The following is a 24,113-nucleotide window of genomic DNA, read 5'->3' as shown; positions in this document are numbered from 1 at the left end:
CATAGTCCTCCCACTATATATCTGTCATAGAGGTCAATATTTCACATAGTCCTCCCATTATATATCTGTCATAGAGGTCAATATTTCACATAGTTCTCCCACTATATATCTGTCATAGAGGTCAATATTTCACATAGTCCTCCCACTATATATCTGCCATTGAGGTCAACATTTCACACACCAAAATGAAAATAGAATCAGCTTGAATTCAGTTTGATGTCCCAGTATGAATCATTCTGTGATGTTTAGACTGTTCCAATAGTAGCACTGCTTAAATGCCTTTCCCTAGATGTACATTAGTAATGAATGTGATGAACAGTCATTCAAATATGATGTATGGTATTTTACTAAATTATGTAATGAGACAGAAATTCAATGAACAATAATAACTAATGCATTCTGTTTTACATGATCATTATTCATGACTCTCCATCTTGGATAATGGATGATCAGTACGGGGTGAGTAATTACTTATTTGTCTGTTTTGTTTATTGACAACCAATAACACAAGACAAAGAACAGACCAGAGTGTTAATCTGATACTATAAAAACTACAGGCCTTGTGAACAGCAGTGTGTCTTCTTCAAGGGAACAAATTAAATCAATTTCTTTACATTTATCAATACTCTCCCCAAATGTTCTCAAGGTTGGTTGGATTAGATGTATAGATGTTCTTCAAATTATCCAGAATTTTCAAATCATAGTCCTCCCACAATATAACTGCTATGGAGGTCAATATTTCACATAGTCCTCCCACTATATATCTGCCATAGAGGTCAATATTTCACATAGTCCTCCCACTATATATCTGCCATAGAGGTCAATATTTCACATAGTCCTCCTACTATATATCTGCCATAGAGGTCAATATTTCACATAGTCCTTCTACTATATATCTGCCATAGAGGTCAATATTTCACATAGTCCTCCTACTATATATCTGCCATAGAGGTCAATATTTCACATAGTCCTCCCACTATATATCTGCTATAGAGGTCAATATTTCACATAGTCCTCCCACTATATATCTGCCATAGAGGTCAATATTTCACATAGTTCTCCCACTATATATCTGCCACAGAGGTCAATATTTCACATAGCCCTCCCACTATATATCTGCCATAGAGGTCAACATTTCACATAGTCCTCCCACTATATATCTGCTATAGAGGTCAACATTTCACATTGTCCTCCCACTATATATCTGCTATAGAGCTCAACATTTCACACACCAAAATGAACACGAAATCAGATTGAATTCAGTTTGATGTCCCAGTATGAATCATTCTGTGATGTTTAGACTGTTCCAGTAGTAGCACTGCTTAAATGCCTTTCCCTAGATGTACATTAGTAATGAATGTGATGAACAGTCATTCCAATATGATGTATGGTATTTCATTAAATTATGTAATGAGGCAGAAATTCAATGAACAATAATAACTAATGCATTCTGTTTTACATTATCATTATTCATGACTCTCCATCTTGGATAATGGATGATCAGAATCTGGTAAGTAATTACTTATTTGTCTGTTTTGTTTATTGACAACCAATAACACAAGACAAAGAACAGACCAGAGTGTTAATCTGATACTATAAAAACTACAGGCCTTGTGAACAGCAGTGTGTCTTCTTCAAGGCTACAAATTAAATCAGTTTCTTTACATTTATCAATACTCTCCCCAAATGTTCTCAAGGTAGGTTGGATTAAGATGTATAGATGTTCTTCAAATGATCCAGATTTGACATACAATAGCCCTCCCACAATAGATCTGGCATTGAGGTCAATATTTCACTTAGTCCTCCCACAATAGATCTGGCATTGAGGTCAATATTTCACCTAGTCCTCCCACAATATATCTGGCATTAAATCGATATTTCACTTAGCCCTCCCACAATATATCTGGCATTGAGGTCAATATTTCACATAGTCCTCCCACTATATATCTGGCATTGAGGTCAATATTTCACATAGTCCTCCCACTATATATCTGCTATAGAGGTCAATAATTCACATAGTCCTCCCACTATATATCTGCTATAGAGGTCAATATTTCACATAGTCCTCCCACTATATATCTGGCATTGAGGTCAATATTTCACATAGTCCTCCCACTATATATCTGCTATAGAGGTCAATAATTCACATAGTCCTCCCACTATATATCTGGCATTGAGGTCAATATTTCACATAGTCCTCCCACTATATATCTGCTATAGAGGTCAATAATTCACATAGTCCTCCCACTATATATCTGGCATTGAGGTCAATATTTCACATAGTCCTCCTACTATATATCTGGCATTGAGGTCAATATTTCACATAGTCCTCCCACTATATATCTGCTATAGAGGTCAATAATTCACATAGTCCTCCCACTATATATCTGGCATTGAGGTCAATATTTCACATAGTCCTCCCACAATATATCTGCTTTTGACTTGAACATTTCTCACTTCGAAATGAACATGGAATCAGCTTGAATTCAGTTTGATGTCCCAGTATGAAGCATTCTGTGATGTTTAGACTGTTCCAATAGTAGCACTGCTTACATCCCTTTCCCTAATGTACATTAGTAATGAATGTGATGAACAGTCATTCAAATATGATGTATGGTATTTCATTAAATTATGTAATGAGGCAGAAATTCAATGAACAATAATAACTAATGCATTCTGTTTTACATTATCATTATTCATGACTCTCCATCTTGGATAATGGATGATCAGGATCAGGTGAGTAATGACTTATTTGTCTGTTTTGTTTATTGACAACCAATAACACAAGACAAAGAACAGACCAGAGTGTTAATCTGATACTATAAAAACTACAGGCCTTGTGAACAGCAGTGTGTCTTCTTCAAGGCTACAAATTAAATCAGTTTCTTTACATTTATCAATACTCTCCCCAAATGTTCTCAAGGTAGGTTGGATTAAGATGTATAGATGTCCTTCAAATTATCCAGAATTTTCATATCATAGATCTCCCACAATATATCTGCGATGGAGGTCAACTTTTCACATAGTTCTCCCACAATATATCTGCCAAAAAGGTCAACATTTCACATATCCCTCCCACAAAATATCTGTTGTAGAGCTCAACATTTTAGAGGGGTTGAGTTAAATGCGGAAGACACATCTCAGTTGGATACATTCAGTTGGACAACTGACTAGGTATCCCCCTTTCCTTTCCCTTTCACAATATATCTGCCATAGAGGTCAATATTTCACATAGTCCTCCCACTATATATCTGCTATAGAGGTCAATATTTCACATAGTCCTCACACTATATATCTGCCATAGAGGTCAATATTTCACATAGTCCTCCCACTATATATCTGCTATAGAGGTCAATATTTCACATAGTCCTCCCACTATATATCTGCCATAGAGGTCAATATTTCACATAGTCCTCCCAATATATATCTGCCATAGAGGTCAACATTTCACATAGTCCTCCCACAATATATCTGGCATTGAGGTCGATATTTCACATAGTCCTCCCATTATATATCTGGCATTGAGGTCGATATTTCACTTAGCCCTCCCACTATATATCTGCCATAGAGGTCAATATTTCACATAGTCCTCCCACTATATATCTGCCATAGAGGTCAACATTTCACATAGTCCTCCCACTATATATCTGCTATAGAGTTCAACATTTCACACACCAAAATGAAAACGGAATCAGCTTGAATTCAGTTTGATGTCCCAGTATGAATCATTCTGTGAGGTTTAGACTGTTCCAATAGTAGCACTGCTTACATCCCTTTCCCTAGATGTACATTAGTAATGAATGTGATGAACAGTCATATCAATATGATGTGTGGTATTTGATTAAATTATGTAATGAGACAGACATTCAATGAACAATAATAACTAATGCATTCTGTTTTACATGATCATTATTCATGACTCTCCATCTTGGATAATGGATGATCAGTACTGGGTGAGTAATGACTTATTTGTCTGTTTTGTTTATTGACAACCAATAACACAAGACAAAGAACAGACCAGAGTGTTAATCTGATACTATAAAAACTACAGGCCTTGTGAACAGCAGTGTGTCTTCTTCAAGGCTACAAATTAAATCAGTTTCTTCACATTTATCAAAACTCTCCCCAAATGTTCTCAAGGTTGGTTGGATTAAGATGTATAGATGTCCTTCAAATTATCCAGAATTTTCATATCATAGATCTCCCACAATATATCTGCGATGGAGGTCAACATTTCACTTAGTTCTCCCACAATATATCTGCCAAAAAGGTCAACATTTCACATATCCCTCCCACAAAATATCTGTTGTAGAGCTCAACATTTTAGAGGGGTTGAGTTAAATGCGGAAGACACATCTCAGTTGAATACATTCAGTTGGACAACTGACTAGGTATCCCCCTTTCCTTTCCCTTTCACAATATATCTGCTATAGAGGTCAATATTTCACATAGTCCTCCCACTATATATCTGCCATAGAGGTCAATATTTCACATAGTCCTCCCACTATATATCTGCCATAGAGGTCAATATTTCACATAGTCCTCCCATTATATATCTGCCACAGAGGTCAACATTTCACATAGTCCTCCCACAATATATCTGCTATAGAGGTCAATATTTCACATAGTCCTCCCACTATATATCTGCCATAGAGGTCAATATTTCACATAGTCATCCCACTATATATCTGCCATAGAGGTCAATATTTCACTTAGCCCTCCCACTATATATCTGGCATTGAGGTCGATATTTCACTTAGCCCTCCCAATATATATCTGCCACAGAGGTCAACATTTCACATAGTCCTCCCACAATATATCTGGCATTGAGGTCGATATTTCACATAGTCCTCCCATTATATATCTGGCATTGAGGTCGATATTTCACTTAGCCCTCCCACTATATATCTGCCATAGAGGTCAATATTTCACATAGTCATCCCACTATATATCTGCTATAGAGGTCAATATTTTAGAGGGGTTGAGTGAAAAGCAGAAGACACATCTCAGTTGAATACATTCAGTTGGACAACTGACTAGGTATCCCCCTTTCCTTTCCCTTTCACATAGTCCTCCCATTATATATCTGCCATAGAGGTCAATATTTCACATAGTCCTCCCATTATATATCTGCTATAGAGGTCAACATTTCACATAGTCCTCCCACTATATATCTGTCATAGAGGTCAATATTTCACATAGTCCTCCCACTATATATCTGCCATTGAGGTCAACATTTCACACACCAAAATGAAAATAGAATCAGCTTGAATTCAGTTTGATGTCCCAGTATGAATCATTCTGTGATGTTTAGACTGTTCCAATAGTAGCACTGCTTACATCCCTTTCCCTAGATGTACATTAGTAATGAATGTGATGAACAGTCATATCAATATGATGTGTGGTATTTGATTAAATATGTAATGAGACAGACATTCAATGAACAATAATAACTAATGCATTCTGTTTTACATGATCATTATTCATGACTCTCCATCTTGGATAATGGATGATCAGTATTAGGTGAGTAATTACTTATTTGTCTGTTTTGTTTATTGACAACCAATAACACAAGACAAAGAACAGACCAGAGTGTTAATCTGATACTATAAAAACTACAGGCCTTGTGAACAGCAGTGTGTCTTCTTCAAGGATACAAAATAAATCAGTTTCTTTACATTTATCAATACTCTCCCCAAATGTTCTCAAGGTTGGTTGGATTAAGATGTATAGATGTCCTTCAAATTATCCAGAATTTTCATATCATAGTCCTCCCACAATATATCTGCTATGGAGGTCAACATTTCACATAGTTCTCCCACAATATATCTGCCAAAGAGGTCAACATTTCACATATTCCTCCCACAAAATATCTGTTGTAGAGCTCAACATTTTAGAGGGGTTGAGTTAAATGCGGAAGACACATCTCAGTTGAATACATTCAGTTGGACAACTGACTAGGTATCCCCCTTTCCTTTCCCTTTCACAATATATCTGCCATAGAGGTCAATATTTCACATAGTCCTCCCACTATATATCTGCTATAGAGGTCAATATTTCACATAGTCCTCACACTATATATCTGTCATAGAGGTCAACATTTCACATAGTCCTCCCACTATATATCTGCTATAGAGGTCAATATTTCACATAGTCCTCCCACTATATATCTGTCATAGAGGTCAATATTTCACATAGTCCTCCCACAATATATCTGACATTGAGGTCAATATTTCACATAGTCCTCCCACTATATATCTGCTATAGAGGTCAATATTTCACATAGTCCTCCCACTATATATCTGCCATAGAGAACAACATTTCACACTCCAAAATGAACATGGAATCAGCTTGAATTCAGTTTGATGTCCCAGTATGAATCATTCTGTGATGTTTAGACTGTTCCAATAGTAGCACTGCTTACATCCCTTTCCCTAGATGTACATTAGTAATGAATGTGATGAACAGTCATTCCAATATGATGTATGGTATTTTATTAAATTATGAAATGAGACAGAAATTCAATGAACAATAATAACTAATGCATTCTGTTTTACATGATCATTATTCATGACTCTCCATCTTGGATAATGGATGATCAGATGAGGGTGAGTAATTACTTATTTGTCTGTTTTGTTTATTGACAACCAATAACACAAGACAAAGAACAGACCAGAGTGTTAATCTGATACTATAAAAACTACAGGCCTTGTGAACAGCAGTGTGTCTTCTTCAAGGCTACAAATTAAATCAGTTTCTTTACATTTATCAATACTCTCCCCAAATGTTCTCAAGGTAGGTTGTATTAAGATGTATAGATGTTCTTCACATTCTACTGAATGTATATTCCATAGAACCCTGCCTCCTGACACAATATCCTGTATCTGACATAGAGCCCAATGCTGGTTATCACAAACTAGGCTTGAGTGACAGGAGAAATCTGATTGGTCCTGTTTCTTCTGTATATAGTGATGTCGTCTACCACACAGAACTCACCTCTCTGTTTTACACCACAGACTCAGGATCATGGTATTTACAACGTGAGACCCAGGAGAACAAGCTGAAGAGGGAGGCATCAGCTGGTGAGCTTGGTAAGTATGAGAGAGTCTGGAGGAGAGAGGATTGAATCAGGGAACATGAGTGATGTCATTCAGTTTTTCAGACTAATTCATTTGTAATGTATCAAATAGTCAATAGACCAGTTGATGATTGGTTCAGCTCAGATAACTGTTGACTGGAGGAAATAATTACTAATAATTGTACCACCTCCATCAAATGATAATGTCTTTATAGACATACTATTGAATTAATTAATACATTACTTATTCAAACAACCAATTAAATATGTTAATTTCTCTCAGAGTTGAAGATGTTTAAAGAGATGATGAATCAACTAGAGGAGAAAGACAAACAACTGGATGATATGACCCAGGAAGTGAGAGAGAAAGACACACAACTGGATGATATGACCCAGGAAGTGAGAAACAAAGAGAGACTCCTGGAGGAGAAGAACCAGATAATGGAACAGAGGGAGAAACTATTAGAAGAGAAAGACAAGCAACTGGAAGAGAAAGACAAGCAACTAAAGGATAGAGACATTCAACTAGAGGCTCTGAGAAAGAACCTGCAGGACAAGAACAGCCAAGTAGAGAACTTCAGAGTCCTACTGCAGGAAAAAGACCTTCAACTAGAGGACAGGAACCACAGACTGGGAGAGAAGGACAGACTACTAGAAGAGAGAGTCAAACAACTAAAGGATAGAGACATTCAACTAGAGGACAGGAACCACAGACTGGGAGAGAAGGACAGACTACTAGAAGAGAGAGTCAAACAACTAAAGGATAGAGACATTCAACTAGAGGACAGGAACCACAGACTGGGAGAGAAGGACAGACTACTGGAAGACAGAGACAAAGTACTGGAAGAGAGAGAGAAACTACTGGAAGAGAGAGACAGACTACTGGAGGGAAAAGAAAATGAACTAAAAGAGAGGAGACAGGAAGTAGAAGAGAGGAGACAGGAAGTAGAAGAGAGGAGACAGGAAGTAGAAGAGAAAGACAACCTACTAGAGGAGAGAGAGAAGCAGTTAAAGGAGAGAGACAAACAGGTGGAGGATGTCAACAATGAAAATGCTGAACTGGGTGAGATTATTCACACCATTAATACATTTAGTCTTCTGTACTTTCCTCAATTCTCAGGTTATTGTCGACTCTCCACTGAGTTGTGAATATTGTTGTCCATCACTTCATACTTTCCCTCTGCATCATATTTCTGTCTAAAGTCTTTAACACAGAATTCAGATCCTAGTCCTCCTTTGTTATTTCAGCTCAACAGATATGTGATATGAAGACTGAGGTAGAGAGACTGAGAAGAGAGATCTCAGCCCAGATGATTGGTGAGTGAGATATGTGATACTTAACATTTCAGTAGAAACCCAGAACTCCCCTTCAGTAGGTCTATGTGCCTTCATGTGTCACTGAGGTAAATGTTCCCATTCTAAATGGTTGTTCTATTATTCTAGAACATGGAGAGACGTCAGATACAGGTTCCATACTCCCAGTCAGGAGGAGAGACAGCATGGACCTTCCTCCACTTAGTGAGTTATCAATATTGTCCTGTTGTCTCCTACTGTTTCTAGTCTATAGTGACCATCCTTCACTTAGTTAGTTCTCAATGTTGTCCTGTCGTCTCCTACTGTTTCTAGTCTATAGTGGACCATCCTTCACTTAGTGAGTTATCAATATTGTCCTGTTGTCTCCTATTGTTTCTAGTCTATAGTGACCATCCTTCACTTAGTGAGTTCTCAATGTTGTCCTGTTGTCTCCTACTGTTTCTAGTCTATAGTGGTCCATCCTTCACTTAGTGAGTTATCAATATTGTCCTGTTGTCTCCTACTGTTTCTAATCTATAGAGGACCATCCTTCACTTCGTGAGTTGTCAATATTGTCTCAAACTGTCATCAATCTTGATATTCTCTATTTTCTCCAGTAATTTATATTTCACTATGATGTGTAATGTATTTGTAGTTTGTTTATACTATGTTTTAAATGTGTCTCTGATGAGTCAGTATGTTGACCAGTTCTCTATGTTGTTACAGTGGGAGGAGAGACCTCAGATACAGACCCCACACTTCCACTGAGGAGGAGAAACAGCATGGAGTTTATTCCTCCAGATAGTGAGTTATGGATGTAGATGATATTATATTAGACACTGTTGTACATCCTCCAGAGAGTCAGAGTGTTGATCAGTGCTGTGTGTTGTGTTGCAGTGGGAGGAGAGAGCAGCAGTCCAGACTCCCCAGTGTCTCCCAGTGTGTCTGAGCTGAGACTGGTGCTGCTGGGGAGGACTGGGGCTGGGAGGAGTGCAGCAGGAAACACCATCCTGGGCAGAGAGGAGTTTGGGGCCCAGGCCAGCCCCTCTGCAGTGACCCAGAGGAGTAAGAGGAGAGAGGGGGACGTGTGTGGGAGACGGCTGGTGCTGGTGGACACTCCAGACTGGTTCTGTCCTGGACTCTCTCTGGAGGAGATGAGACACGATGTGGGGCTCTGTGTCCGTCTGTCTGCCCCGGGACCCCACGCCTTCCTCCTGGTCATACCAGTGGAGCCCTCTAAGGGGGAGGAGAGAGGGGTGCTGGAGAGAATAGAGGAGATGTTTGGGGAGGGTTGTTGGGGACACATTGTGATTCTATTCACCCATGATGATGGCCTGAAAGAGCAGAGCATTGAGGAGTTTCTCCAAACAGGAAGTCAGGACCTCCAGCAGCTTGTGGAGAAAAGTGGGAGCAGGTACCACGTCCTCAACATTAAGGACAGGGCCCATGGCACTCAGGTATCAGAGCTGCTGGATCAGGTAGAGGAGATGGTGGCAGGAAACAGAGAGAGATTCTACAGCAGTCAGACCTACCAGGAGGCAGAGGACCAGGTTAGAGAGATGGAGGGAAACATCCAGAGAGAGAGAGGAGAGAGGAAACAGAGGGATGAGAGAGACTTGAGAGAGAGGCTTCAGAAGGAGTTGCAGGACTCTCTGATAAAGATAGAGGGAGTGATCCAGGAACATGAGGGAGATATCAGAACACTCAGTGAAAGAACCAGTGAACTGGAGAGACAGGTGAAAGAAGAGAGGGATGAGGAGAAGAAAAGAGAGCTGGAGAGGGAGCTGAAGAGGGAGTCTGATAGGAGGGAGGAGATGGAGAGAAAGCTGGAGAGATTTAGAGAGAAGAGAGAGAATGAGAGGAGGGAGATGGAGGAGAGACACAGACAGGAGATAGAGGAGATGATGGAGAACTATGAAGGAGAGGCCAGAGTTGAAGCAGAGAGAAACCTGATGAAGATAGTCCTGCCTGAGTTACAGAGGAACATCATGATCTCACAGACAAAGATGCAGAGGGAGTTCAGCAGACAGATGGAGGAGAAGGATAGACAGATGAAGGAGAAGGATAGAGAGATGGAGGAGAAGGATAGAGTGATTGTGGAAAGGGATGGAGAGATAGAGACACTGATAGAAAGACTGTGGTTAATGTGTAAATGAGTTATTGTAACCAGCCTGAAGAAGTGCTGGGATACATGGAGAGGTAGAAGAAGAGAGAGGAAGAAGACATGGAGAACTGATGAAGATCTGAGGAATGTTTGGGAATATGTAACCTAGTTCACCATTTCACTGAATTGGCCTGACAACGAGGTTAGAGATGAGATGACTTTTTCATGGAGGGATTGGAGAAGCTAGAGATAATCACATTATATTTATCTGACAATGCAAGAACAACCTGATACTCTGTCCTGTGATGAGTGTCATGGTGGGAAAACAGGTCAAAATACTGTCTGATCCTGTCTAGAACAACCTGATACTCTGTCCTGTGATGAGTGTCATGGTGGGAAAACAGGTCAGAATACTGTCTGATCCTGTCTAGAACAACCTGATACTCTGTCCTGTGATGAGTGTCATGGTGGGAAAACAGGTCAGAATACTGTCTGATCCTGTCTAGAACAACCTGATACTCTGTCCTGTGATGAGTGTCATGGTGGGAAAACAGGTCAGAATACTGTCTGATCCTGTCTAGAACAACCTGATACTCTGTCCTGTGATGAGTGTCATGGTGGGAAAACAGGTCAGAATACTGATCCTGTCTAGAACAACCTGATACTCTGTCCTGTGATGAGTGTCATGGTGAGAAAACAGGTCAGAATACTGTCTGATCCTGTCTAGAACAACCTGATACTCTGTCCTGTGATGAGTGTCATGGTGGGAAAACAGGTCAGAATACTGTCTGATCCTGTCTAGAACAACCTGATACTCTGTCCTGTGATGAGTGTCATGGTGGGAAAACAGGTCAGAATACTGTCTGATCCTGTCTAGAACAACCTGATACTCTGTCCTGTGATGAGTGTCATGGTGGGAAAACAGGTCAGAATACTGTCTGATCCTGTCTAGAACAACCTGATACTCTGTCCTGTGATGAGTGTCATGGTGGGAAAACAGGTCAGAATACTGATCCTGTCTAGGTCAAAATCTGTACTTCTGCCCCTGAGCAAGGCAGTTAACCAAATGATCTCCGGGCGCCGAAGACGCAGATGTCGATTATGGCAGCCCCCCCCCCCTCTCATTCAGAGGGGTTGGATTAAATGCATAAGACACATTTCAGTTGAATAAATTCAGTTGAAAACGGATTACGTTTCCCCCCTTTTACACTGTCTAGAGAGAGAGGGAGGGAGGTCTGTAAAGATATTGATGAGATTTAACACAGAATTCCAAACCAACGTAGATTATTGACCTTTGCACTGCAGCCTTTTAGAATGGAGAGGGTTGTGGGGGGTCAGGAGGTCAGCGGGCGGAGTCAGAGACTGAGAACTCTAAAGATCTGAGTGAGACTTTTACTCAGTGTTTGAGGAGGTCTACTATTGAACAGAGAACCATACTGTATCTAACACACACTACTTCCTGTTCTTATTCAAATTGTTTCATGTTGAAACTTTTGTCTCCTACTTTTATATTTTCTTGGTTGGTGTTTTGTATGGTTCCCAATTAGAGACAGCTGGTAATCGTTGTCTCTAATATGGAATCATATTTAAATAACAGTTTTCCCCACCTGTGTTTGTGGGATATTGTTTTGTGTTTGTGGGATATTGTTGTGTGTTTGTGGGATATTGTTTTGTGTTTGTGGGATATTGTTTTGTGTTTGTGCACCACGTAGTCACGGTTCGTTGATCGTTTATTGATTTAATGATTTACGACATTTAAATGGCTCCTTGTGGTTTGGTTGAACCAAGCTGGTGTAATAAGTCACCATATCTGACACCTGAAGACTGGTGGAAGCCAACACAGTCTTCTGATCCACACGAGACTCTGGCTCCAAACCAATCTGTCCGTAAGAGTTATTTAATGTTGAGAAGAGTGAGAGGTCTACAGATGTCACGCCCTGACCTTAGTTATCTTTGTTTTCTTCATTATTTTGGTTAGGTCAGGGTGTGACTAGGGGTGGTTTGTTGTGTTTTTGTCCTGTCTAGGGGTTTTGTCCTGTCTGGGGTTTTTGTCCTGTCTGGGGTTTTTGTCCTGTCTGGGGTTTTTGTCCTGTCTAGGGGTTTTGTACTGTCTGGGGTTTTTGTCCTGTCTAGGGTTTTTGTCCTGTCTGGGGTTTTTGGCCTATCTGGGTTTTTTGTCCTGTCTAGGGTTTTTGTCCTGTCTAGGGGTTTTGTCCTGTCTGGGGTTTTTGTCCTGTCTGGGGTTTTTGTCCTGTCTAGGGTTTTTGTCCTGTCTAGGGGTTTTGTCCTGTCTAGGGGTTTTGTCCTGTCTAGGGTTTTTGTCCTGTCTAGGGTTTTTGTCCTGTCTAGGGTTTTTGTCCTGTCTGGGGTTTTTGTCCTGTCTAGGGTTTTGTCCTGTCTAGGGTTTTTGTCCTGTCTAGGGTTTTTGTCCTGTCTAGGGTTTTTGTATGTTTATGGGGTTGTTTACTAGTCTAGGTGTTTTGTATGTCTATGGTTGCCTAGAGTGGTTCTCAATTAGAGGCAGCTGTTTATCGTTGTCTCTGATTGGGAACCGTATTTAGGAAGCCATATTCCTTGGGTAATCTGTGGGTGATTGTCTATGTGATGTTGCATGTTTGTACTCAGTGGCGTTATTGGTCATGTTGTTGGTTTGTTTAGTGTACTTCGTGTTCATTCATCTTACATTAAAAATATATCTTCACACTGTGCTTTAGTTTCCTCACTACGATGATCGTGACAACAGACCAGACTCCACATGGTTTCTAACCCCAGACTCTGAAGTGATTGTACAGACATGTGGACTGTACTGTAAATGAGGTCATTGAGACAGAGACTAAAAGTCAACATTGTCACTACTTTTGGTGTTCTGTTATTATTTGGAGTGGTTGAGATATTTGTCTATTGTATTGTTGACCAGGATTAGCATGGGTCAAGACACTGGAATTCCTGAAACCGTAAATAATATATAATAATTGTTTGTGAAGTTTCTTCTGATGAAAGTTATAAATGTTAATTTAAAGGCAGTTGTCATATTCTTGGTTTCCTGTCTGACTCCCTGTAACACACACAGTCTATTCAGGACGGGGGGGGGGGGGTTGTGTGTGTTGAATGCTGGGGTTTGTGTGATGACATTATACACAGGCATGTCTAAGTCTAACACCTTCTCTCAGACAGGAAGTGGCAGCCACACCTTAACAATAATACATGTTTTTTATACAGAGCTTTTCACTGAGGCTCACTGCACTTTACATGGAATGGTAACCTACACACAAACACACACACACACACACACACACAACTCCTGAATACTCCAAACACACACCACTAAAACACAACTCCTGAATACTCCAAACACACACACCACTAAAACACAACTACTGAATACTCCAAACACACACACACCACTAAAAACACAACTCCTGAATACTCCAAACACACACACCACTAAAACATAAGTGATGGAAATGAGGGAGGTGAGGGAGAAGGAGAAATGAGTTAGAAGGTGAGGGAGAAGGAGAAATGAGTTAGAAGGTGAGGGAGAAGGAGAAATGAGTTAGAAGGTGAGGGAGAAGGAGAAATGAGTTAGAAAGTGAGGGGTGGAAAGAAGAAAAGAGTGAGGACGTTCAGGGTGAGGGGTGATGAGAAGGAAAGGTTGGTGATGAAGGAGGGGAGAGGAGAGGAGAGGGGGCTGGTGAGAGGTGAGGAGAGGAGACTGGTGAGGGGTGATGAGAAGGAAAGAGTGAGGACGTTCAGGGTGAGGGGTGATGAGAAGGAAAGGTTGGTGATGAAGGAGGGGAGAGGAGAGGAGGCTGGCGAGAGGTGAGGAGAGGAGATAGGAGAGAGGTGAGGAGAAGAGGCAGGTGAGTGGTGAGGAGAGGAGGCTGGTGAGAGGTGAGGAGAGGAGGCTGGCGAGAGGTGAGGAGAGGGGACTGGTGAGAGGAGAAGGGGCTGGTGAGAGGTGAGGAGAGGGGCAGGTGAGTGGAGAGGAGAGGAGGCTGGCGAGAGGTGAGGAGAGGAGGCAGGTGAGAGGTGAGGAGAAGAGGCAGGTGAGTGGTGAGGAGAGGAGGCTGGTGAGAGGTGAGGAGAGGAGGCTGGCGAGAGGTGAGCAGAGGGGACTGGTGAGAGGAGAAGGGCCTGGTGAGAGGTGAGGAGAGGAGGCAGGTGAGAGGTGAGGAGAAGAGGCAGGTGAGTGGTGAGGAGAGGAGAGGAGGCTGGCGAGAGGTGAGGAGAGGAGGCAGGTGAGAGGTGAGGAGAAGAGGCAGGTGAGTGGTGAGGAGAGGAGGCTGGTGAGAGGTGAGGAGAGGAGGCTGGCGAGAGGTGAGGAGAGGGGACTGGTGAGAGGAGAAGGGGCTGGTGAGAGGTGAGGAGAGGGGCAGGTGAGTGGTGAGGAGAGGAGGCTGGTGAGAGGTGAGAGGTTAGGAGAGGGGGCAGGTGAGAGATGAGGCGATAGGATTGCATGTAAATGGACAGAAACAACCACACATAAGGGTTATAACTATCAAGTAGTTCAGATGTAGTCCTATACAAACATCAAATATATTATTATTAAGTATTGTCATGCTAGTCACCTGTACATCCTCCACAGACAACCCTAAAGACAACTCCACATGACTCCCTAATGAAGGAGAAATGAGGCATTATCAGGCATTATTAGAAGCATGTCAGTTACCCAGTAAATTAACAGTGGTGAAATGTGATCCTCATACTAGTCGTACAGATCAAATCTCCATAGGTAATCATAAAGCAGAGGGAATGGCTGAGGTGGCTGCCTTGGTGAGAGAAAGTGTTAGAGGACCACATGTAAATATTGTGGATTCCGGAAGAAAAATTGGCTAAATTTGACACAGGAAAACATGTTTTGGGTTGAAGATTCTAGGTGAAATGACAGAGGAGTGGATACTAAAGGTAACACATTGTCAGGGATTTCCTCCTCTTCCGAAGAGGAGAGGCGAAAAGGATCAGAGGACCAATATGCGGCGTGGTAAGTGTCCATGGTTCTTTTAATAAGAAATAGTACACATGAACAACTGACTACAAAAACAATAAACGTGGAAACACAAAAACAGCCCTATCTGGTGCAAAACACAGAGACAGGAACAATCACCCACAAACACACAGTGAAACCCAGGCTACCTAAGTATGATTCTCAATCAGAGACAACGAATGTCACCTGCCTCTGATTGAGAACCATACTAGGCCGAAACATAGAAATACCCAAATCATAGAAAAACAAACATAGACTGCCCACCCCAACTCGCCCTGACCATGCTAAATAAATACAAAACAAAGGAAATAAAGGTCAGAACATGAAACACATTTAAATTATATGACACAACACTCTCAGAAGGCCTTGGGGGTTTTTAAATCATGAGACATTTTATGTGGTTTTATTTGGAAATAAATGTAGATTATATGTCGTCTTATTCTGGAATAGGATTCTGGAATGGAAGGGTGGAGGGGTCACAAGGAATTAGTATAGGTGTTACCTAACCTAAAATGAACTGGGGTCACGAGGAATTAGTATGGGTGTTACCTAACCTAAAATGAACTGAGGTCACAAGGAATTAGTATAGGTGTTACCTAACCTAAAATGAACTGGGGTCACGAGGAATTAGTATAGGTGTTACCTAACCTAAAATGAACTGGGGTCACAAGGAATTAGTATAGGTGTTACCTAACCTAAAATGAACTGGGGTCATGAGGAATTAGTATAGGTGTTACCTAACCTAAAATGAACTGGGGTCACGAGGAATTAGTATAGGTGTTACCAAACCTAAAATGAACTTTAATTAGTTTTATGTGGTGTGGTGGTTATGGAGAATCATGGGGAAAAGGAGACCTGTGAATCGTTAGACTCGGTGGAGAGATCATGTCGCCGTGTTGTGGGATTTATCGGATGGGGTCTTTTCAATGCAGGTAAATCGGGTTTGCAGAAGGATGGAAATGTTTTGACGAGGTATTTATATGGTTTCCTAAGGACAGGGAGAGAAACGGAGAGGAAACATTTTAATGGTGTGGAAAGCCCTGTTTACTAGACATCTCTAATGAGGAATGATCAACCTCAATTGAAGTTAACAGAACAGGGGGATTTAATTATATAATTAGTGAGAAACACTATTCTCTATTCAAATTGTACCATTACTTTAGGAGATTATTATTTCGGTAGAGTTATAAAGAGTTGTAATTCTAAGATGATTAGTTAGTCGAATTGGTTTATTTTTTTTAAATCACGTGTTTGAAAGGGGAAAATGACCAGTTCCCTGAGGTCCTGGTTTTGGGTACTTATACAGTGGTACTGTGTTCAGGCTGCCTGTAGAAAGGAAACTATATGTTAATAAGGAAAGACAGTAACTTCTAATGGATTGTGATATATGTATTGTGATATATGTATTGTGATATATGTATTGTGATATATAGATTGTGATATATGTATTGTGATATATGGATTGTGATATATGTATTGTGATATATGTATTGTGATATATGTATTGTGATATATGTATTGTGATATATGTATTGTGATATACTGTATGTATTGTGATATATGTATTGTGATATATGTATTGGGATATACTGTATGTATTGTGATATATGTATTGTGATATATGTATTGTGATATATGTATTGTGATATATGTATTGTGATATATGTATTGTGATATATGTATTGTGATATATGGATTGTGATATATGTATTGTGATATATGTATTGTGATATATGTATTGTGATATATGTATTGTGATATATGTATTGTGATATACTGTATGTATTGTGATATATGTATTGTGATATATGTATTGGGATATACTGTATGTATTGTGATATATGTATTGTGATATATGTATTGTGATATATGTATTGTGATATATGTATTGTGATATATGTATTGTGATATATGTATTGTGATATATGTATTGTGATATATGTATTGTGATATATAGATTGTGATATACAGTGCCTTGCGAAAGTATTCGGCCCCCTTGAACTTTGCGACCTTTCGCCACATTTCAGGCTTCAAACATAAAGATATAAAACTGTATTTTTTTGTGAAGAATCAACAACAAGTGGGACACAATCATGAAGTGGAAGGACATTTATTGGATATTTTCAACTTTTTTAACAAATCAAAAACTGAAAAATTGGGCGTGCAAAATTGTGTGGCTGTGTGAATCTGATAGGGAAAAGAAGACAAAAAAGAACCAGAAAAAGAAGAATCACTCAGCCACACATTTATCAAGGCTGATGGCTTCATATCACTTGTGTTCTTTTCCCTATCAGAATCACTCTGCCACACATTTATCAAGGCTGATAGCTTCATATCACTTGTGTTCTTTTCCCTATCAGAATCACTCTGCCACACATTTATCAAGGCTGATGGCTTCATATCACTTGTGTTCTTTTCCCTATCAGAATCACTCTGCCACACATTTATCAAGGCTGATAGCTTCATATCACTTGTGTTCTTTTCCCTATCAGAATCACTCAGCCACACATTTATCAAGGCTGATGGCTTCATATCACTTGTGTTCTTTTCCCTATCAGAATCACTCTGCCACACATTTATCAAGGCTGATGGCTTCATATCACTTGTGTTCTTTTCCCTATCAGAATCACTCTGCCACACATTTATCAAGGCTGATAGCTTCATATCACTTGTGTTCTTTTCCCTATCAGAATCACTCTGCCACACATTTATCAAGGCTGATGGCTTCATATCACTTGTGTTCTTTTCCCTATCAGAATCACTCTGCCACACATTTATCAAGGCTGATGGCTTCATATCACTTGTGTTCTTTTCCCTATCAGAATCACTCAGCCACACATTTATCAAGGCTGATGGCTTCATATCACTTGTGTTCTTTTCCCTATCAGAATCACTCAGCCACACATTTATCAAGGCTGATGGCTTCATATCACTTGTGTTCTTTTCCCTATCAGAATCACTCTGCCACACATTTATCAAGGCTGATGGCTTCATATCACTTGTGTTCTTTTCCCTATCAGAATCACTCTGCCACACATTTATCAAGGCTGATAGCTTCATATCACTTGTGTTCTTTTCCCTATCAGAATCACTCTGCCACACATTTATCAAGGCTGATAGCTTCATATAACTTGTGTTCTTTTCCCTATCAGAATCACTCTGCCACACATTTATCAAGGCTGATAGCTCCATATCACTTGTGTTCTTTTCCCTATCAGAATCACTCAGCCACACATTTATCAAGGCTGATAGCTTCATATCACTTGTGTTCTTTTCCCTATCAGAATCACTCTGCCACACATTTATCAAGGCTGATAGCTTCATATCACTTGTGTTCTTTTCCCTATCAGAATCACTCTGCCACACATTTATCAAGGCTGATAGCTTCATATCACTTGTGTTCTTTTCCCTATCAGAATCACTCTGCCACACATTTATCAAGGCTGATAGCTTCATATCACTTGTGTTCTTTTCCCTATCAGAATCACTCTGCCACACATTTATCAAGGCTGATAGCTCCATATCACTTGTGTTCTTTTCCCTATCAGAATCACTCAGCCACACATTTATCAAGGCTGATAGCTTCATATCACTTGTGTTCTTTTCCCTATCAGAATCACTCTGCCACACATTTATCAAGGCTGATAGCTTCATATCACTTGTGTTCTTTTCCCTATCAGAATCACTCAGCCACACATTTATCAAGGCTGATAGCTTCATATCACTTGTGTTATTTTCCCTATCAGAATCACTCTGCCACACATTTATCAAGGCTGATAGCTTCATATCACTTGTGTTCTTTTCCCTATCAGAATCACTCAGCCACACATTTATCAAGGCTGATAGCTCCATATCACTTGTGTTCTTTTCCCTATCAGAATCACTCAGCCACACATTTATCAAGGCTGATAGCTTCATATCACTTGTGTTCTTTTCCCTATCAGAATCACTCAGCCACACATTTATCAAGGCTGATAGCTTCATATCACTTGTGTTTAATTTAGATTAATTTCACTTGATCGGGTGCAAGGAACCCAGAATGAGGAACTGAAAATTCCAACAAGCATTAAGATGCCAGACAATGTTTTTTCTATTAGCAGACTGATGGAAAGAGCTCTCTATTGGCCGTGGACTGCCCGGTGATGACCACATCTAATTTTACATTGTGGTCATTTATCAGACACTCTTATCCAGAGTGACCTACATATAAGGATTGTTCCCATTGGCAGTTTGAAATGACTCAAGTCCACATTTTTTGCATATCCGATTCTAATCTGTTATTTTTCCTGCAGTCTGAACAGCAAAAAGCAGATGGAATTGGACATTTCAAGTCACATTTCAAGCCACCTTCATAGGTGGTTTTAAGTCAGATACAAATCTGATTCCTGGCCATGTGACTTGTGTCTGAACTGTCAAATCTGATTTATTTGCCCTCAAGTGGTTTTTAGGCTGTTGTTTGGCATATCTTGTTGCTTCCTAGCTACTCTGTTGACAGTTTGACAAGAACATGAGAGAGCTAACTAGCTTGTTAGTTGTTTACAAACAAATGAGTGAATATGGTAGAAAGGTAAACAGCTAGCTAGCTGACTGCTGTGGCTAGCTAATTGACTGGTGTGACTAGCTAGCTGACTGCTGTGGCTAGCTAATTGACTGGTGTGACTAGCCAGTTGACTGCTGTGGCTAGCTAATTGACTGGTGTGACTAGCTAATTGACTGGTGTGACTAGCTAGCTGACTGCTGTGGCTAGCTAATTGACTGGTGTGACTAGCTAGTTGACTGATGTGGCTAGCTAAACGACGCTGTGGCTAGCTAATTGACTGGTCAAATCAAATCAAATTTTATTTGTCACATACACATGGTTAGCAGATGTTAATGCGAGTGTAGCGAAATTCTTGTGCTTCTAGTTCCGACAATGCAGTAATAACCAACAAGTAATCTAACTAACAATTCCAAAACTACTGTCTTGTACACAGTGTGAGGGGATAAAGAATATGTACATAAGGATATATGAATGAGTGATGGTACAGAGCAGCATAGGCAGATACAGTAGATGGTATCGACTAGTGTGTCGATGGTGTGACTAGCTAGCTGACTGCTGTGGCTAGCTAATTGACTGGTGTGACTAGCTAGTTGACTGCTGTGGCTAGCTAATTGACTGGTGTGACTAGCTAGTTGACTGCTGTGGCTAGCTAATTGACTGCTGTGGCTAGCTAGTTGACTGCGGTGACTGCGGTGATTATAACATGTATAATAACATGGGTTAAATAACATGGGCATAATAACATGGGTTGAATAACATGGGTATAATAGCATGGGTATAATACCATGGGTTGAATAACATGGGTATAATAGCATGGGTATAATAACATGGGTTGAATAACATGGGTATAATAACATGGGTTGAATTTTACCTTTATTTAACTAGGCAAGTCAGTTAAGAACAAATTCTTATTTTCAATGACGGCCTAGGAACAGTGGGTTAACCGCCTGTTCAGGGGCAGAATGACAGATGTGTAGCTTGTCAGCTCGGGGATTTGAACTTGCAACCTAACATGGGTATAATAACATGGGTATAATAACATGGGTATAATAACATGGGTATAATAACATGGGTAGAATAACATGGGTAGAATAACATGGGTATAATAACATATGTCTTATAATGAAGGCTATTATGGTCAGATAAAATAGGATTAGATGAAGGCTAATACAAGTTTATAACAAAGTAATAATGTAATAGTAGCTGTGTTAGTATTACTATATTACCGTACTTTAATAGTCCCAGACTGACAGTGAGTCTAGTAGACAGGAGGCCTATTATATCAGTACCATCATTATAATACAGGTTTTTATGGCTTTGCAGAACCAAAAAACTCCAAATGGACCAAAGGAGGAAGAAAGCACAGCATTTCACTTCCTGGATTTCACTTTCCCCTCTGAACCAGAATAGAAAGTTAGGCAATATAATGAAACTGAACACCGTGTGGGTAAACCACATGCAGCCAGCCCATGTCTGTGCTACCTTCTATGATCTGAGTATGATGAGCATGGTGGGTCAGTGGAAACCTGGGGTGTATTCACGACCCCTCAAACCCACACGGAAACCAGCAGAAGCAAACTGAAGGAAAAGGGGAGGGACCAACATGAATTTGTCCAAAAGAAACTTTAATTTTTATTGAAAAGCATGTTTTTGTTCAAAGTTAATGGTTTCCGTTACAAACTGTTTGTTACGGTTTTGTTCTGAATGAACAGACCTCCGGGTGTTAAGACCAGTGTCTCCCAATCCTGGTTCTGGAAACCCAAAGGGGAGCACGCACAACCCTGATTCAAATCAAAGGTTTGATGATGACTTGATTAGTTGAATCAAGTCTGAGTGCTCCTGCAAACAGCACTAACTGTTATATAGACCTGATAACACTGTTATATAGACATTATAACACTGTTATATAGACATTATAACACTGTTATATAGACATTATAATACTGTTATATAGACATTATAACACTGTTATATAGACATTATAACACTGTTATATAGACATTATAACACTGTTATATAGACATTATAACACTGTTATATAGACATTATAACACTGCTATATATACACATTATAACACTGTTATATAGACATTATAACACTGCTATATAGACATTATAACACTGTTATATAGACATTATAACACTGCTATATAGACATTATAACACTGTTATATAGACATAACACTGTTATATAGACATTATAACACTGTTATATAGACATTATAACACTGCTATATAGACATTATAACACTGTTATATAGACATTATAACACTGTTATATAGACATTATAACACTAACTGTGAGAATCACACGGTTTCATTCAGTGGAAACTATTGCAGCTCATACTGTAACTATCATGCATGTTGGTCCCAGTAGTTTCCATTGGAAATGATGAGTGTGCACCTAACCTCATCACTGAAGGACTGTTAGCAGACTCCCACACTAAAGGACTGTTAGCAGACTCCCACACTAAAGGACTGTTAGCAGGCTCCCACACTAAAGGACTGTTAGCAGGCTCCCACACTAAAGGACCATTAGCAGGCTCCCACACTAAAGGACTGTTAGCAGGCTCCCACACTAAAGGACCGTTAGCAGGCTCCCACACTAAAGGACTGTTAGCAGGCTCCCACAGTAAAGGACTGTTAGCGGGCTCCCACACTAAAGGACTGTTAGCAGACTCCCACACTAAAGGACCGTTAGCAGGCTCCCACACTAAAGGACTGTTAGCAGGCTCCCACAGTAAAGGACTGTTAGCAGGCTCCCACACTAAAGGACTGTTAGCAGGCTCCCACACTAAAGGACTGTTAGCAGGCTCCCACAGTAAAGGACTGTTACCAGACGCTCTTATCCAGAGAGACTTACAGTTTAGTGTGTTCATCTGAATATAGCTAGGTGGGACAAGTTAGACATACTTCTGCCTGGTTTGTTAGGCCGATATAGTTACAGCTTAGTCATTTAGCAGACATTTTATCCAGAGGGACTCACAGGAGCAGATTAGGGTGAATTGGTGAGGCTGATCTCATTTCCGGTTCAGGAGGTAAGATGAAACATGATAGCACTAGCAAACACTTGAGTGGAGAGAGAAGAACTGTGGTAAATCACCACAGAAGAACTGTGGTAAATCACCACAGAAGAACTGTGGTAAATCACCACAGAAGAACTGTGGTAAATCACCACAGAAGAACTGTGGTAAATCACCACAGAAGAACTGTGGTAAATCACCACAGAAGAACTGTGGTAAACCATCACAGAAGAACTGTGGTAAATCACCACAGAAGAACTGTGGTAAATCACCACAGAAGAACTGTGGTAAACCATCACAGAAGAACTGTGGTAAATCACCACAGAAGAACTGTGGTAAATCACCACAGAAGAACTGTGGTAAATCGAGCAGAGGATGGTGCCACGAGCAGCAGGCCAGCGTGGAGTAGCCAGGCTCAGCAAGAGAAGATTGTGTAAATATATGCTTTGTGTCGAGGGGAACATGATTAAGGTGAATGTGGAAGCAATGTGAAGGTTAAGTGCTCTAATTGTGGGGGAGAACACGGTGCAGCATTTGGTGGATGGCAGGTACAGAGAGAGGCTAGAGAGGCTCACATATAGACAATTAGTCATGATGTATCATATGTAGAGGCTGTAAAACAGATTGGTGGACTTGCAGTGTGGACTGATGGAGCTTCCATAGCTGCTCCTGTAGTAAGTGAACCTACTGTCAGACTGATGGAGCTTCCATAGCTGCTCCTGTAGTAAGTGAACCTACTGTCAGACTGATGGAACTTCCATAGCTGCTCCTGTAGTAAGGGAACCTACTGTCAGACTGATGGAGCTTCCATAGCTGCTCCTGTAGTAAGTTAACCTACTGTCAGACTGATGGAGCTTCCATAGCTGCTCATGTAGTAAGTGAACCTACTGTCAGACTGATGGAGCTTCCATAGCTGCTCCTGTAGTAAGTGAACCTACTGTCAGACTGATGGAGCTTCCATAGCTGCTCCTGTAGTAAGTGAACCTACTGTCAGACTGATGGAGCTTCCATAGCTGCTCCTGTAGTAAGTGGACCTACTGTCAGACTGATGGAGCTTCCATAGCTGCTCCTGTAGTAAGTGAACCTACTGT

At 40.3% G+C, this 24,113-nt stretch overlaps 1 protein-coding gene across 1 annotated transcript in view; it reads left to right on the top strand.

Annotated features, from left to right (window-relative positions):
* Positions 1-13,498, top strand: part of LOC139411825 (trichohyalin-like) — a 30,411-nt gene extending 16,913 nt beyond the window's left edge. Inside the window, exons 4-9 of the mRNA XM_071158566.1 lie at positions 6,990-7,091; positions 7,362-8,141; positions 8,327-8,395; positions 8,522-8,596; positions 9,098-9,175; positions 9,269-13,498. Of these exons, the coding sequence (XP_071014667.1) occupies positions 6,990-7,091; positions 7,362-8,141; positions 8,327-8,395; positions 8,522-8,596; positions 9,098-9,175; positions 9,269-10,527 (2,363 nt within the window). The 3' untranslated portion in view covers positions 10,528-13,498. The remainder of the gene's footprint in view (positions 1-6,989; positions 7,092-7,361; positions 8,142-8,326; positions 8,396-8,521; positions 8,597-9,097; positions 9,176-9,268) is intronic.
* Positions 13,499-24,113: the final 10,615 nt, after the last annotated feature.

Source organism: Oncorhynchus clarkii, chromosome 6 (assembly GCF_045791955.1).
Source record: "Oncorhynchus clarkii lewisi isolate Uvic-CL-2024 chromosome 6, UVic_Ocla_1.0, whole genome shotgun sequence".
Lineage (NCBI taxonomy): Eukaryota > Metazoa > Chordata > Actinopteri > Salmoniformes > Salmonidae > Oncorhynchus > Oncorhynchus clarkii.
This window is presented reverse-complemented; position numbering and strand designations above follow the sequence as displayed.